This window comes from Cucurbita pepo, chromosome 3, assembly GCF_057944985.1.
Source record: "Cucurbita pepo subsp. pepo isolate OVF chromosome 3, ASM5794498v1, whole genome shotgun sequence".
In the NCBI taxonomy this organism is placed as follows: domain Eukaryota; kingdom Viridiplantae; phylum Streptophyta; class Magnoliopsida; order Cucurbitales; family Cucurbitaceae; genus Cucurbita; species Cucurbita pepo.
In genome coordinates, this window is record NC_141800.1 from 18,187,570 (window position 1) to 18,203,861 (window position 16,292).

The window sequence follows — 16,292 nt, forward strand, 5'->3', positions numbered from 1 at the left end:
AAAACAGTCATGGAGGCAGAATTTCTTCCCTGTTCTTAGGGGGAAAATGACAATAAGTTCACATGCTATAACTTATGGTAACTAACTAGTGATGCAGCTTTAAATCTAGTTCGACTGTTTGTCCAAATTCTCAAACAAAAGTTTGGTTTCTTTAGGTATTATCTCTCTCTTACTATTCAGAGCAAGGGCCTATGGTTTGAGCAATGGCTATGGGAATACTGTTCAAATGCAGCATCCGATGCTAAAATACTGTTCAGGACTCAAATTTCAGATAGAATTTCGGGGTTAAAGGAACTAATCTCATAAACAAACCTCTATAACTTCATAAAATTGGCATACAACCCAGCTAAATTTGGTAGAGTACAGTTTCTTCAAGTAAAGAACAGCAAATGAATTGAGGAAATATCATAAAAGCCTTCTTCCTAAAATGTATTCATTACCTCCGAGATCTTCCCTTGGATTTGGAATCAAAATGGTGGGACTTCAGCTTCTTTTTACGCAGCCCAGATGCAGAACCAGCACTTTCTCTGAAAGGCATTCCCATGAGTGCCAAGAGTCGTTGAGCTTCTTGATCAGTTTCAGCTGTCGTTGTGATACAAACGTCCATTCCCCTCGGTCTGCTAAGCGTGTCGAACTTTATTTCTGGGAACACGCTCTGTTCACGGATCCCAATGGAGTAATTTCCATGTCCATCAAAGCTGCTTGAGTTCAGTCCCTGAAAGTCCCTTGTTCGAGGGAGCCCCAAGTTGATGAGACGATCCAGGAAGGAGTACATCACCTATAAGTGCAGTCAGCAAGCAAGCAGCATAAGAATCAAGTCGTTTTGACATTTAAGACAAATGCCAGCAGCAACACCCAAAACTTATTCCATTATTACAACACCAGATCTTTAATGCCCCTTAGATTTCTTTTGTCCTTCCACATACTCCATAATAATTGACACAAAAATCTTGTTCACTTAAACATGCATCAAGACTGTGAAGGAGGAACTTCCTACTCCGAGGCCATTCCTTTGCACTTGTTTTGGACAGTTATATCAAAGAATCGAATTCCTAACATCATTATACAGAGAAATCCACTGCACAAAACACATTGACGCATTTACAGATCATCAAAATAATACAACTAGTGGCATCATCCACACGCATGACTTCTTCCATTTGATGATGCTAGTTACCTTACATTATAACAATACACGAGAATCCCACGTCTATTTGGTCCTTTCGACTCGTCGATAACAGGCACAAAACTCTTTTTCATTAAACTGAGTATTATGGTGATGTGCATTGAGCCCGTGACATGAAGGAGCAACTCCCTCCCCTCCAAAGTCATTCCTTTGCACTTCGTTTAGACTATTAACTCGAAGAATCAAATTCCCAACAACATCATACAAGAGAAATGCACTAGACCAACCACGTAAAAAGCACATACTGATCACAAGGAACATAAGGAATGTTTATGACTACAAGCATTGAAAATCAGAGCCAGTTCCAAATATCAACATGCATTTTCCGTATCAAGATATATCAAACCGAGTAGCACTGAGGACTATACACAGAAGCCAAAAGATCCATAGAAACAATGACTAGCTCATAATTCTAAAAGGAACAAGTGAAACTCACATTTCCCCGTAGGGTAGCAGCAATCCCAAGTGGTTGACCCTCCCTGATCTTGAAGGTTGCAATGGCCTTCTTTGCACGTGTTTTCACAGGTCGTTGTCCTGTAATGGATGCTAACTCATTCATTGCAGCATCCAAACCCTTCGCATTCTGCTGAGCATCTCCAATACCACAGTTCACTACTATCTTCTCAATTTTGGGAACCTAACAGAAAAGGTACAGATATTTCGTAAGAAGAATTTGTGTTTAGTCATCATATGGGTTGCCAATTCTTTTTGATGGAGGGGAAAAACACCAAAATCAAAAATCTTTGAGACCCGGTAACTAAAATCACAGCCAGAAATGAAAAATCAACTTAATCTAGGAGAATGCTGAGTACAAAAATGAATTTGGTCCCAGATTTCAAGGTTCTTAATCCATCGAGGATCCTTATCTTCCATGTGCGTGTAAATACTTGCATACAAACATAGAAATACTCGTGCCTCATTATATTGATGCTCCTTTCTCTCCATAAAATGAAATTGAATTGACATAAGAAGAAAACCCACTAACAATTTCAAATTCTTCTAACAATTTCCAATTCTTCTAACAATTTCCAATTCTTCTAACAATTACAAAAACAGTTTCAGAACACACAAATTAACATTCCGGAACAACAAAAACAATGTAGTAAGAATCCAACCCAACTTCTACCAAATTACAATCCGACGAACTCCAGCGATCAATTGAGCTAATAAATCAAGAATTCAATCAACACCTCCCAATTTACGCTGTCAGTACCTGGTGGATATTGGAGTATGAGAACTCATCCATAAGCATCGGCACAATTTTCTCAAGGTAGTTTGATTTGAGCCGGTTGACCTTCTCAGCCTCTGCCTTCTCGACAAGCACTATAGCACCTCCAGTCGAGGCTTTTACCCTCACCGACAGTGGAGCTACATTGCTAGGGTATCCGAGGGCAGTCGGTGCAGGAAAACGGGCCGAGACTAATGGGGAATGGCCATGAAATGACGACATAGCGGAGCTCAACAGCGAAGAAGAAGCCATCGGAGCTTCAGCGATGTTTCTACTTTTCGCGCAGGGGAAGAGGTGAATTAGAAGATAACTTTAGCCAAAGGGTGTTTGTGCAATTCCCAGTCCCGAGTATATCCTCGTATTTCCATGTTATTACGAATGAACCATAACTCAGTAAGGCGATTGATCTTTGTAAAAACGGATCATATCAGGGGTAATTTCGTCACTTCTCCTCTCTATGAATAAAATTGGATAAGGGAAGGTTTCCTTGGACGCCATGCTCGCCTGCTAAGAGGATAGAGCCTCGTTGGAAAAAAATAATAATGAATAAATATTTTATTTATTTTTATTATGTAAAAAAAAAAGTTTTGTTCCCTCTGGAACAGTGGGATCTCACAATTCACCTCATTGGCCCCAACGTCCTCATTAGCACACCTCCCTATGTCTAGTGTCACAATCGTACTTTTAATGGTAGCGGACTTGCGATTGTGCAGCACTCACTTTCCAACGACAAGTGAGCTAAAGCAATTCGTTATTGCGTCGCCTACGGCCAAGCGATGTATGCTCAAGCCTTTGTCCTCGGTTTTAAGAGAACGTTTTAGAAAACAAGGGCAGAGAGAGATTTTCGAAAGAGAGATTTTTTAAAGATACGTTATAAAAGCAAGCAAGAGAGAAATAACAACGGGTTATAGTATATAACCTTGGGTAAGGAGAAGTTGACAACTAGTCGTATCCCCCTATACTACATTCTGAGGCATTTTATGTCTGACAGACATAGACATTATATTTCTGAAACATCATACTTCCTAGAAATACAAACCTAAAACACTAGAATATGAAAATACATAAAGGGTTGGGCTTGTCATGGACATGCAGCCATGGGCAACACGCCTTGGACGAGCATGACCGTGACATCTAGCTCCTAGTAAATATTGTTCACGTTGACCCATTACATATTGTCATCAGCTTCACAATTCAAAAACGTGTCTACCAATGAGAGGTTTTCACACTCTTATAAAGAAGAATGATTTGTTCACATCTCCAACCGATGTGAGATCTCGTATTCCCGGACACGACATGTTACAAAATGATATCAAAGTGAAAACTTTCGCATGATGTGGTTCGAGGACGAACCAAAGCAAAGGCTAGTGGGCACATGACATCGAAAAAAACAAACTTTCACGATTTATTTTCACCTAAGAGAATACGTATTATCTATCCAAACGTGGACATTTATATGCATTTGTTCTATCGAACAGCCATTACGGAAGTGTGAGCTATGCTCATATTGGTTTTATACTACGAGAATGATCGGATTCATATATATTTATTTATATGATTTATAGTCATTAATATCATCATTAAACAAATTAAAAATTATTAGCACACTAATTAACTAAATCGTTCATACATTACCACTTATTTATTACACAATATTCTTAAAATAAAAAAAAAAAAACAAAACAAAACAAAAAACGAATTAGAATTGGTGAATGTAAGGAAGCGGAGACGGAGCACCAAATTACAGTTATCGGAGGCTCACATTTATTTAAATGCCAAATTTAATATAAAATTTATGTTCACCACCACGCTTTAAAATGGCGCGTCAAGACAACGTTCAACAATTGTGTTTGGCGCGCGAATAAGGCGTTCAATAATCGTCTTTGGCGCATGGATTACATAGAGCAACAAGCGCGTGATATAATCTCAAACGATGTAACTAGTTTAAGTTTTTTTAGTTTATATTTTGTTCCTCTTTTTCTGATGGATGTGGTTAAGGCTGAAGAACAAAGACCAGAAATCCGGTGCTCAAATTTCTCTCTCGCGTCGATTACTCGGGAAATCCATACATCAAAATCCTAAACGATTCCAATCTGCAAGAAGTTCGTGCCCATGGGGGTTCATTTTTGAATAATTTGTGTTTTGGATCCAGGTGTTTCTTGTATTGTTTTTCCGCTATATGTTCGAAAACCCTAGTTTCGTTTTGGAGCTCTTGGATTGAACAAAACCCTAGCATTTGTTCTGGTGCAACATCTACGATCACGGGTTATAACGAGACTTTAGTCTGTTTTGGATGGATCATGTCGGAAATGGATTTATGATTCGTGGAAAGCGCGATTCTACGCGATAGTCTGTTTTATGAGGTTGCGATTTTATTGAAACAAGTGGTAAACGGGAGTTGGAGATTAATAAATTCTTGCGGAGGGAGCTTGGATTAATGGAGTTTCACTTTTTGATGGATTTTAATGCGCATTCAGCTGGATCAAACATGAGAATGCCTCTGAGTTTGCGTTTTTAATGCTGTCCGACTTGAATTAGGCTTGATTGAAAGAACAAATTCGAGGACAAGGTGACGGAGAGAAGTTTTAGCGTGTTTCGTGCATTAAATCAAATTGTTCTCTCTAAAGAATGAGCCGGTATATCATTCAATAAGCGTAGAATTAGCGGCAATCTTCGGCGGCTTTGGTTGTTAAGCTCTCGCTGTTCTTTAGTAAACTGGTTCTGGTGCTGTTGAAGACTTTTGCGTATTGATCGATTGCAGTGGTAAACTTGTTTAGATTAAGCATAGGATCATGAGCCTCAAGAAGGATGATTCGAACGCACACGATCAGACTGCTACGGTACAGCATGATTTACGAAAGTAATTACCTACAATTTGCAGTTTCAATTACGATTCCTGTGGTTTATTTTCTTATTTCTTTTTTCTCCCACATTATTTGTCTTCCACTTTGAATGCTGGCTAGTATTGACTATATTTTCCCTATTGTTTCAGGAAACCAAAGTTTTCTTACACGAGAGATTTCCTGTTGTCCCTCAGCGATTTGAATGTCTGCAAAAAGTTACCGAGCGGTTTTGACCAATCAATTATTGCGTAAGATGCCCTTTCGTGCATCTGTTCTATTATTCTGATTACTGTTAAATTGTTATTCATGCTCCATATGCATTACTGAAGCCTGTATCCTACTAAAGAAAGAACCAGACATTAGCCTTGTGGTCGTTTTGTTATATTTCCTTGTTGGATTGTTTCTCTAAGCATACGTTCCCCCTTGTGTAGTGAATTTCAAGAAGCTTCCTATGATAAGCAAAGAGTTTCTGGAGGTTTGTCTTTTAGTAGTTTTAGGTGCAATGAGTATGGTTCATCACCACCCAGTAGGGCAGAAACGGCTAATTATTCTCGTCGCATACATGGAAAGAGGGACGTTCATACTTCTGGACGAAGTGATAAGGATAGTGACTCACAATCCGATAGGGATTCAGGTAAGGTCTCATCTTAATCTATTATTAAGTTAAGCAATTACATTCTTCAATACTAATGTGAATTATCATATACTGTTTCGCTTGTTGGGTTCCTGCCGTAGTTGATTTAATTTGAAAAAATACTGCTGCCTTGAAAAATAATTTAATTCATGCACGTGCATGTAGTATATATTGATAATGATATTTCCGCTTGCTCAAATGCTGCTGACACATGGAGCTCTGTCAACATTACTCTATTCCAAAGCAGAGCACCTTGAGAACATGTCATTTGTATTCGATCGATATCCTTAACTGTTGTAGATCGGAGTTTGTTAAAACTTAAAACCAGTCAGTTTAGGGTGAAATTGTTAGACTATTTACCTTTGAAGTATTCATTTTAACAGTGGATTCTGGGTGGCGATATGGCGACCATTCTAGGAGGTCTTCGCAGGGTCCTGAACATGATGGACTTCTTGGCAGTGGTTCCTTTCCTAGACCATCCGGATATGCAACAGCATTTTCGGGGCCAAAGGTTCGAGCAAATGATCAGTACCAGCTCAACAGAAGCAATGAGCCATATCATCCACCTCGCCCTTACAAGGTTCACATTATATTTCTGAATCTCTTCACTGGTGAACAAAATTTAAATTAAATTTCTATCCTTCGGTTATGGTTATTCCTTCTATAATACATGTTTTAGCATAACCAGAACTATTTTGCCAACAAAGTTTCGAAATTATTTTGATTAACCTCACCTTATGGACGTTGTTCTTCTATGAATCAGGCCGTAGCCCATCAAAGAGGGAATACTAATGATTCGTACAATCACGAAACTTTTGGTTCTTCCGAGTACACAAGTGACAATAGGGTTGAAGAGGAAAAAAAGAGAAGAGGTAATCACCTCTTCATGATGCTTGATTTACGAACTGGTACATCTACAGATGTTGTTCAAATAACTTTTCCCAACTATAATTAAACTTATTTGCAGCTTCATTTGAGTCAATGAGGAAAGAACAACATAGGGCATTTCATGAAAGTCACAAATCAAATCCTGTGAAGAAGAGAGATGACTTTGACATCCTAATGCAGCAGGATGAGTCAAAGGATGACGAGAAATTACTGAATACAAACAGTGGTTTCGATGAATCTATCTCTTTACAAACTTCAAAGAATGATCGAGAAAAATCTTTTCCATCTCAGGCAACTGTATCTAGGCCACTTGTGCCTCCTGGATTCACAACCACTGTATTGGAGAAAAACTCTGGAATGAAATCTTCAGTTAATTCTCATTTGCTCGAGGTGATTATTTGTTTTTATCATTTTTTTTTTTTTTTTTTTGTGGTTTAAATTGGTCTGACACTGACTATGATGTTGTTCCCCTTTCAAAGTTGTCAATCAGAATGACTCCAAACTTCTATAGTGAGCATGCCTATACAGTGTAATCTTTTCTTTTTGTCATCAGCATGTGTTTAATCATATATCACTATAATAAATGGTTATTCTTCATATTGGTATTTTTTGGCTCAAGCGAATTTCCTTTCTCTTTCATTAACTGCACATATATTTGTCATTTTTTTTAGGGTAAGGATGATGTTGACAAGTGTCTGCAAACCAAAGAAGAGCAATTGCTTAATGGGATCTCTGAAAATTTAGAGGAAAAAGGTTCATCAGAGCAAGTGGGTCGCCCTGAACAATCTGGAAAAATGAACATTAATGCTCTGACTAACAACAATAGTGAAAGGATTATTGATCCGTTTTCAGTTGTAGACATGTCTAATAAAACAACTAGAAAAGATGTTCAATCGCGTGAAAATTCTTTGGACGTTTTTGAAGCTTCTGAGAACAGTGCAGTTGTTGATTGTAAGACTGAAAAGGTGCCTTCGAATCCAGCCTTTGGTGAACCAAGTCAAGTTCATTCATCTTCAATCTTAGAAAAACTTTTTGGCAGTGCCATAAAGTTAGATGGTGGTGCCACTAATTTTATTGAGGTACTCATGAATGTGATAAAATCCTTTTCAGCCATTGTAATAATTTTCTGGTTTTGATTTTTGATCAAATCCTATGTGTGGTATTATTACGAGAACTGAGAAGGTACATGATCCTAAGCGTTTTGCCCTGCTTAGATTTCTAAAATGTCATAAAGTCAGGTAGAATGAACTCCTGACAGTTTAATATCTTTTCTGAGTTGCAATCTTATCATAGGAAATCAGTTTATTGACGAATCATTTGGTCTCAGTTGAGTAGGAGATGAAATTGTTATACAATTTGGAACTACTCTTTTGTTACATATCTTTTCCGTACGTAGTTATTTTCTGCTCGAGGAAAATAAGAGTCTTCTTTTCTCGTCAGATTTTCATTTAAGATAACAGCTGGATACATCTACTCCTAATGTGTGTTTTTCCGGGTCTTTTGCAGCAGCATGACAATGTGGTGGACGATGCGTGTAGCCCTCAAAATGCTCAATCTTCTAAATTTGCTCATTGGTTTTTGGACAACGGTATGTTGCTAAAATTTCTGTATTCAAGAGATTCCATATATCAGTGGTTTATTCACTGACTAGCTGAGTTTTTGATGCTCATAGCTCATTTTTTCACCCTGCAGATAGGAAACAGGAGGATGACCTTTCACCTAAAAGGTCAATTGACTTGCTTTCTATGATTGTAGGTGGAGAAAAGGGTGGATATGATGTATCCGACGCCAAGCATTCTGAGCAATCTCTGCCTACAGTTGCCTTTCATGGTTATGAATCTGCAGAAAGTTATATCACATCAAGTGCAACAACTTCCAATGTTGCAAAGACTGAGCCGTTTTTTAATAAGAGTAAGCCAGAAGGTGTTTCTGCAATCCTTACCTGTGAAGCCGTTGAACAGTCACTGCTGTCAAAAATCGGCGAAAATGACTCAGCTTTGCAGCTGTCTGATCAAAGATGGAGTCATTCTGATGCATATGTGAAACATCCAACTGTCAAAAGTGATGATCATGCGTCACAGCATCTTCTCTCATTGTTACAGAAGGGTTCGAGTTCATTGATTGCGGAATATGGTGATGATGGTGTAAATATAGCCACTGCATTTCACAATAAAAGGGAGGAAAGTACCCACAATATTTCAAATCCAGGGAAGACATTAACTCTTGAAACACTTTTTGGGTCTGCCTTTATGCAGGAGCTTCAATCCGTTGGAGCTCCAGTTTCAGCACAAAGGGGTTCATCAGGTTCTGTCATAAGCGATGCTTCGGAGTCTCATGTTCCAATCACAGATGATGGTCTCTTGGCCAACAATGAAATTCGGTCCAGTATGATTAATCACGATCATAGTGATGAAAGACAGCAAAACCAACCAGATATGGTTCGTGGGCATCGGTTAAATCTGAATGGCCCTCGACCTGAATCGGATTCTTCTCATCCCCATGCAAAGTTAGGACATAAGATTGGCAGACCAGCCGAGATGTCCTTTCCTGAAGAGGACAGTTTAATCATAAGCGATTCTATGAATTTTCAAAATCTCATTTCTATTGGGAATTCTGCCAAACCTCATCCGCTGTTCTCACACAACACACAAGACAATAATGCTGCAATGTTTAACCCTGCCTTCAAAGATGAAAGGCAAAGTATGGGAGGTCTGGAAGGGCTACCTTTTTCAGCCAACCCCTATGATAGGAGGGAGGCCGAACTGCCACATCTGAAAGCTCCTGTTCATTCCTCCTTTTCCCAGCTTCTTCCCCAACAAACGAATAATGTCAAGTTGTTTCATCAATTTGAATCTCATCCTCCTAACATGAATCCTCGGGGAGATTTAATGTTGCCAGAAGGAATGGTTCATCACGACTCCCCATCTAATCATCAATTTTTGGCAAATATGCTTCGACCTCCTACCGGTGGATTATCTGGATTTGATCATTCAATTCACCACCCGATGATGCAGCAGATTCAAACTTCAGCCAATCTTCTACCACAGCATCTACTACAAGGGTTAGCTAGAGGTGTAGCTCCGCCTTTGATAAACAGAAGTGTACCTCTACATCCTCACTCTGTCAGAGATAGTGCAGCACCTCCACAACCCAACCATCAGGTTGCTGGTTTACTGCAGGAACTCAATTCAATCCAAGGGTTTCATATTGGTCAGCATGTGCCTAACATTGGTGGTCCCAGAATACCCTCGCCAGGTATCTCTCATGATATCTTGCTCGCTCTTCAACTGCTATTTTGTTCACTTTTTAACGTGTATTTTTCTGATGAATTAGTTTCCATATCCTTCTAACCATTATTTGTTTATATTTTCGCCAAATTAATATGCCCTCTATTAAATGCTGCTGTTGATTGAATAGTATCTCATTTTTTGTCTTATTGTGCACGAGACACTCTTTACTTTTCCCCAACTTAGATCTATTTTGTGATTAAAATTTCTCCCTATGCCTGCCTGCTTTGGAGTGCTTGTATTGCTGTGAATACATCAAGCAACATACATTCAAGGCAGTTGATTATGTTACTCACTGTGCTATAAAAAAGATTATACTGCTTATTGATCTCTTATTTAGAAGGGTGGGTCTCCTTTTTTATTATTGTTTATCGTTTAAATTTCAGCTCCTGGTAACCAACCAGACGCAATTCAGAGGCTTATCCAAATGGGTCAGAGAACAAATTCGAAGCAAATTCATCCTTTTTCTGCCAGTGGTGGCCATGGTCAGGGGATGTATGGTCACGAGTTGAACATGGGTTATGGGTACAGGTAATTGTAACACTGTACTTCGAGCATACTTGTTTAAATCCTCAATTCCTTGATAGAAAATGGATACCATTTGCTCATCTTACTAGGACTGAGTGAGAAATATAAGTAAAGAATCCTTCTTGCGGCTGTTTTGTTGATTTCTCTTTTGCTTATTCCCTTTATGGTATCTTACTCGAAACGACATCCTAAGTAACCTGAAAAAGTGAAGTCAGTAGGCGAACGAAAAAGCGCAACTAAGCAGTGTTTCATTGTTTGGCCATTTTAAGAAATAGACTTGTTTGCCATAGGGGTCCATTTTTAGTAGTGAGACTGTTTCGTTGTCTCTCGAGGAAAAATACAAAGAATTAGGGCTCATCTTTACAAAAATTGGCTCGACCTTACTTCATATGCTGGATTGGGATCCTCCATTGAAGTCTCAAGGAAATGAGAATGTGAAGTTTAGAAGTTAGAGCAATTGCGATTGGTACGAATTCTTTGAACCGAGTTTGAACTTAACTATATTATCTCCTTTTGTTTATTTCCTTCCATAAAGGGGTTTAAACTATTCATATATGTGCTATTTAACAATATATACACACACATACACATACACACGCACAATAATTACTGCCATTTATAAAAGTACAATATACAATATGTCGACCATGCCCAAGTATAAGGATGTTTCAGTTGAGTTATTGATAAGGATCATTCTAAAACAAAGGGTTGACCAAAGATGAGCCTGCTAGAGACTTCAAAGCAAGATTTCTTCATCTTGGAAGAATATTCATGAATTCGAATCAATCAAGGTCAATACATAAAGCATGCAAACAAGAACCAAAAGAAAATTAACTAAGCAGATTCACAAATAAGATTACTTTATGATCTAATCTTATGGAGGGTATGGTCTTGTTCACATTATTAATAAATATACAAGACACCAATGTAATACAGTATGAAACCTCGCATATGGCACTCAACTCTATACACGACATGATTCGCTGGGAACAAACAGGGAATAAAAGCACTTTTATCTACACTGCTTTATGATCAACTTCAAACCATTTACAAGGATAGGATATAGTTGAGAACGGTCGCCAGCACGACTAGCTCAATATATGTCCACATAATGTATTGAGCATATACAATAATATGCCATAAGATCAACTTCCTTTCCTGACTTCTAGTTCATTTGATACTATCGTGCAATGGTTTTGCACGCTTTTGATCGGTTAGCTTCATTCCAAAAGAAGTAAAAATGAACAATGCTCCGAGTGCCGAACCTTATTATTTTCTAAGCAGATAGAATGGTATTGTGTGATCTGACATTGTATAGACTGTTATAGAGGCTACCAGCTTTAGCTTGCTTCATGTCCTCATCATATGATGAAATCAGTCTTCTCTGCATTAAATTGGTGAATGAATTATAAAAAAATCAGTATCTCTAGCTCTTGATAACCAAATCGTGTAAATGAAAACCCCAATAATAGATGAGTATGATATTACTTTTTCTTTGTTTTTTGGTCATTTAAAATCCCGTAACCTTAGTGGTACGATCTCCCCATTTATTAAATTATCATGAAAATGTAGAGAAATGGTAAATTAACATGAAAATCTCGAGTAGCACTATGAAGACTAGACATGGAAAAAAAATCATAAAAGAACTTACATGGTTTTCAAATTCTGGACTGATCAAGTTGATGGCAAGATTTTGCATTAAAAGCAGTGCCTGGGAGAAACAAACATATTTTTAGCACATAACTAAAGCATTTTTAGTGGTAAAGAGATCAATAACACGAAAATTTAGATCCAGAAAGTAAGACATCCGCTACATTTTTATCCTCACTGCCACCAATGTACGATAACCAATCCATATGATGTACTAGAAGTTAAAATTATAAGAGTGCATACCGTTTCTAAATTTATTGGGTCCATCTTCCTTAATCTCTGAAGATGACCCGACACACTGGGATCAAATACACTGCCAATAAAGCTGTAAACTTGAGCAAAATCTGGCATTACTGAAGCGAAGCAAAATAAATGATGTTAGTGAAGTGTATTTATGAAAATCCAGAAAGCCAGAAAAACAATATTCCGGTTTTCCTTATGAAGAATGATACTTCTGTTGACCATTATTAATTGAAGTGAAAAAATACTTATGCATAAGGGAGTCAAGAATTTGGGAGTGGGTACGGACTGTGGTTGGTAGGATTAGACCGACGAGTTCAATATTAATCTGCATATTACAGTCCGTTGAAAGCTATTTTCCAAAATTCCAAGGCTCATGGAGGATATCACGTCCTTGTTGCAACATTTTTAATTTTTACATACAAATGAATGGTCTTTTAGAGGAAAATATTATGTAGAAACTAACATCCAAGAATCCTATTAGAAGAGGAATAAAGCATGAATTGGCAGTAATGCAAGCAAAATAATTGTAATCATAGTCAAATATTTTAGAATTTTCAATTGCAAACTCAAAGCCTATTATGCATAGAAAATTGAAGGCATACCTATGTTTCGCATGCTTTGATCTCCTTGGTCAGAAATTTCTCCAATTTTCCTTGTCCGTGAAGTGCTCCCACTACTGCTACTATGTGATGTTGGTCCAGCTAATTTTACACGATCTAAAAACAAAATCGTTAGTTTCAAAGAAAATCTAAAGTGACGTCAAAATATGGAAGACACCTAAAAGCAGAAAAATCTTTGACAGTAAGAAGGAAGATTGATGGCTAGAACCTTTGGGTACTTGGGAAAAATCAATGGACGGCACTGGACTACAGCTCCAAGAAGCATGTGGACTGGGAAGTCCAAAGCCTGCTGTTGAGTCTGGAATGTAAGTATATCTTGATTCAAATGGAGTAGATAAAGGTGGATACATCCCAGGACTCTGAGTGGTTGCTGGAACCATCAGAAATTACACATCAGGCCAAGTGGTTTCCATATGATAGATCAACTCGCCAAAGAAAAAGTATACTGACCATTCTTAGGAGCTTTTTGTGGGTATGGATGAGATGCTTTCTTCTTTGGTCGAGGAGGAGGTACATGCTCGCTTTTCCCACTTTTTTGAATCTTTAGAAAATATTTTTGAGCATGACTGCGAATCTGCCAAGGAAAGAACTCGCGGTTAAGAATCGCTGAAGAGTTCATCAGTAAAAAACAGGCTGTAATAATTTGAATACTATTTACTAAACATGATTTATAGAATGCTACAATCATCCAATCCTCGCTTAAGAATTTTAAGGATTGGTACAAAGTCATCAAAATAAATTGAAATCTTAGGTTGGAAGATGCCATATAATTTTAAAGATCAGCTCTACCAAGTTTTGAACATTCTTCCTCGATCCTCCAAAGAAGAAGAGCTAGAAGAAAATAAGGAAAATGTAAAGGGCGGGCGGGTGGAAACAACACTGTTAAAAGGAGTTCCATAATACTGCTACAGAAATTACCTGGATAACTGTTTTTGAGCCAACAAATGCTTCTATCTTCTTCCAGTCACGATCAAATCTGTAAGGGGCGGAGAAATAATACATAAATAAAATTCGGAAATAATGACATAAGAAACAAGGGCAAAACCAAGATCCTATAGAAATAAACCACTCATATAGCATTGGTGATATTGACTCCAGATACTAATTTGAAGGCGTCCTTGGCAACTTCCGAAGAGGCCTAGATTGTTAAGGAACCACTTAATCACTTCATTTACAAATTTCTCACAATAAAACCAACCTGCCTTTTCTATTAGGCCTAACAATTCTTCCCCGCTCTGTTAACATTAAACTTTTCCATGTCACCCACTTAACAATTTCTTGGATAAATTTGGAGGTGTCAATTTGAAATGCAGAGGACCAAATTCCTTGGTCCTTACATCGTCCAAAGGACTGAAACCCTGTGATGTGACTATCGAAGTCTTCGTGATAGAATCAGATTGACAAATTCCAAACTACATTTCATCTGAGAAAAAGTAAACAACAAAAAAAGCATCGCAAAAGGTAAATGGATTGTGGCCTTTCCACATTTTAGATTGAGAGAAAGGAGTGTTTTCCCCCCAGAATTTCGGCAGAATTTTCCACAAACTTTCAAGAACAAGAAATGCAAGCGAGAGAGTTCTGACACGAGAGGGATGATGATAAAAGGTACACAAGGTAGTGGGGAAAAACGAACAAATAACTCGATTTCAAGAAAAGGCGTTCACTCAATTTGATACAAAACTGTAAGAGGTGATCGTACGATTAGCCCAGACTTCTAACCTGCTTCGGAAACAAGATCACACAGTCCCTTGTGTTCTAGTCACTCTGCTAATGTAAATAATTTGACCATACCTCCGGCAGGGAGGTTGTGGTAAAGGAATCATACGGACCTCAAGAACTTGGGCGCAAAAACATTATTCTACATCTACGTGCGCGCCTCGAAACTAGAGCCGTGATGCTCACTAATGCGTAGAGAGGACGCGGATTTCCCTCAATAACGTCTGTATCGGTTAAAGAAGGACTTACCTCTGTTTATAAACATAGATTAACATAAACTACGAAGGATAGCCCGATCAAAAATATTGTATAGCAGGGATTCAAGTTCCAGCACCTTAGGTCTAATCAACTAAAGAGCGTTCAGAAGACAGCGAAGATCCTCTATTTCCTCATCCGAAATTGAAAAGCAGAATTCACTGGTCAATGCACGGAATTGCAGGTATTCAAACACTCAAAGTCATTAAACACCAAAACTGTGCCTAAATGTAAAGTAACAGAGAAATCAAAGAAAGAACTAACAGTGAACTCCTCCTCCAAACTTCTCTCGGCCTATCTAGAATTTTTCTCCGCCAAAGAAACAGTGATACAGAAAATATCCACAAAACTGAATTGAATTCCCAATCAGATAAATGAAAAGGCATCACTCACAATTGAAGAGCTTCAAGAAACTTGTCGTGCTCCTGCTCCGTCCAACTCTCTCTCGACTTGGTAATAGTATAGGGCTTTCGGATCTTCTTACTCGCATCCTCCGAGACCGGGAAGGAAGCAACACAATTAGAAGTGGAAGTAGGCGGAGCAGGAGTTCTTAGTGAAGCAGTTGGAGGTCGAACAGAATCAATACCAGGAAAATAGCTCATACTCATCGAATCTGAGTAAAATCCTCAAGCAGAATGATGATTATGAATCACAGACACCAAAAAAATCATCAAATCTTTAGAGAAACACTTGGTTTGAGATCAAAGCTCAGTGTTGTTGGCTTGAATTAGCAAATTTTTGCTTCTGGTTTTGGGTCTGGAATTTTCGTTTTTGTATGGTGGAGTTGGGTTGGAGTACAAAATGTGGTTTATAATTCAACCGACTTTTGGACTTTAGTGGGAAAGGAAATACAATAATATTATAGTTTTCAGCTCAGTTCGTAACGTGGTTTATATGCGTTGGATCTACGCCTTACACGTGGCTCCCTAAGTTCAATTTGATTGGTCCCACGTGGTTCTACTGTCGTTAGGCAGTGATGGTCACGTGGAGAGGACGCGAGGCTTTTAACTCTTTTAAAATTGGGCCTACTACCGTCTGCGTTCCCTCACAGATCAGTGTTTTACTAACATTTTCTTTTTCCTTTTTTTTTTTTTTAATTTCGAAAATGGAAAATTATTTTTACTCTTTAACTAACTTAGCTTAAAAAAAAAAACAACATTCTAGTTGAAATTTACAAATTTCAAAATAGTTTGATAGCATGCCTTAAATTATTC

At 38.1% G+C, this 16,292-nt stretch overlaps 3 protein-coding genes across 9 annotated transcripts; 1 reads left to right on the top strand and 2 right to left on the bottom strand.

The window, feature by feature from the left end:
- Positions 1-300: 300 nt before the first annotated feature.
- On the bottom strand, positions 301-2,716 carry LOC111790117 (Ribosomal L5P family protein). The gene is made up of 3 exons (XM_023670940.2): positions 2,400-2,716; positions 1,623-1,823; positions 301-778 (listed from the first exon to the last, which is right to left on the bottom strand). The coding sequence occupies exons 1-3, from the start codon at positions 2,664-2,666 to the stop codon at positions 437-439; spliced, it is 810 nt and encodes a 269-aa protein (XP_023526708.1). The 5' UTR covers positions 2,667-2,716; the 3' UTR covers positions 301-436.
- A 1,576-nt stretch (positions 2,717-4,292) lies between these two features.
- On the top strand, positions 4,293-10,734 carry LOC111790112 (chorismate synthase). Of its 7 annotated transcripts, none has more exons than XM_023670932.2 (10): positions 4,293-5,274; positions 5,407-5,505; positions 5,689-5,891; positions 6,275-6,471; positions 6,655-6,763; positions 6,859-7,169; positions 7,451-7,858; positions 8,289-8,367; positions 8,472-10,034; positions 10,453-10,734. In XM_023670932.2, the coding sequence occupies exons 1-10, from the start codon at positions 5,207-5,209 to the stop codon at positions 10,599-10,601; spliced, it is 3,186 nt and encodes a 1,061-aa protein (XP_023526700.2). In that variant the 5' UTR covers positions 4,293-5,206; the 3' UTR covers positions 10,602-10,734. The 7 variants fall into 7 exon arrangements, with proteins under 7 accessions (XP_023526700.2, XP_086978706.1, XP_023526701.2 ...); XM_087122580.1 differs by having other exon boundaries at positions 8,535-10,034; XM_023670933.2 differs by having other exon boundaries at positions 4,293-5,254; positions 8,286-8,367.
- Positions 10,735-11,437: 703 nt separating this feature from the next.
- Positions 11,438-15,912, bottom strand: LOC111789611 (protein REVEILLE 3). Its single transcript, XM_023670237.2, has 8 exons — positions 15,472-15,912; positions 14,026-14,083; positions 13,558-13,681; positions 13,316-13,477; positions 13,090-13,203; positions 12,488-12,597; positions 12,246-12,305; positions 11,438-11,978 (listed from the first exon to the last, which is right to left on the bottom strand). The coding sequence occupies exons 1-8, from the start codon at positions 15,684-15,686 to the stop codon at positions 11,871-11,873; spliced, it is 951 nt and encodes a 316-aa protein (XP_023526005.1). The 5' UTR covers positions 15,687-15,912; the 3' UTR covers positions 11,438-11,870.
- Between the last annotated feature and the right edge of the window lie 380 nt (positions 15,913-16,292).

Coding starts and splice junctions, on each gene's coding strand:
- LOC111789611 (XM_023670237.2), bottom strand. CDS start 15,686: ATGAGTATGAGCTATTTTCCTGGTATTGATTCTGTTCGACCTCCAACT. Junction 13,204..13,315: donor TTTTTCCCAAGTACCCAAAG/GTTCTAGCCATC, acceptor TTTTGTTTTTAG/ATCGTGTAAAATTAGCTGGA. Junction 11,979..12,245: donor GTCCAGAATTTGAAAACCAT/GTAAGTTCTTTT, acceptor AATTTAATGCAG/AGAAGACTGATTTCATCATA.
- LOC111790117 (XM_023670940.2), bottom strand. CDS start 2,666: ATGGCTTCTTCTTCGCTGTTGAGCTCCGCTATGTCGTCATTTCATGGC. Junction 1,824..2,399: donor CATACTCCAATATCCACCAG/GTACTGACAGCG, acceptor CTTTTCTGTTAG/GTTCCCAAAATTGAGAAGAT. Junction 779..1,622: donor CTGCTACCCTACGGGGAAAT/GTGAGTTTCACT, acceptor CTGCACTTATAG/GTGATGTACTCCTTCCTGGA.
- LOC111790112 (XM_023670931.2), top strand. CDS start 5,207: ATGAGCCTCAAGAAGGATGATTCGAACGCACACGATCAGACTGCTACG. Junction 6,764..6,858: donor AGAGGAAAAAAAGAGAAGAG/GTAATCACCTCT, acceptor ACTTATTTGCAG/CTTCATTTGAGTCAATGAGG. Junction 7,170..7,450: donor TTAATTCTCATTTGCTCGAG/GTGATTATTTGT, acceptor CATTTTTTTTAG/GGTAAGGATGATGTTGACAA.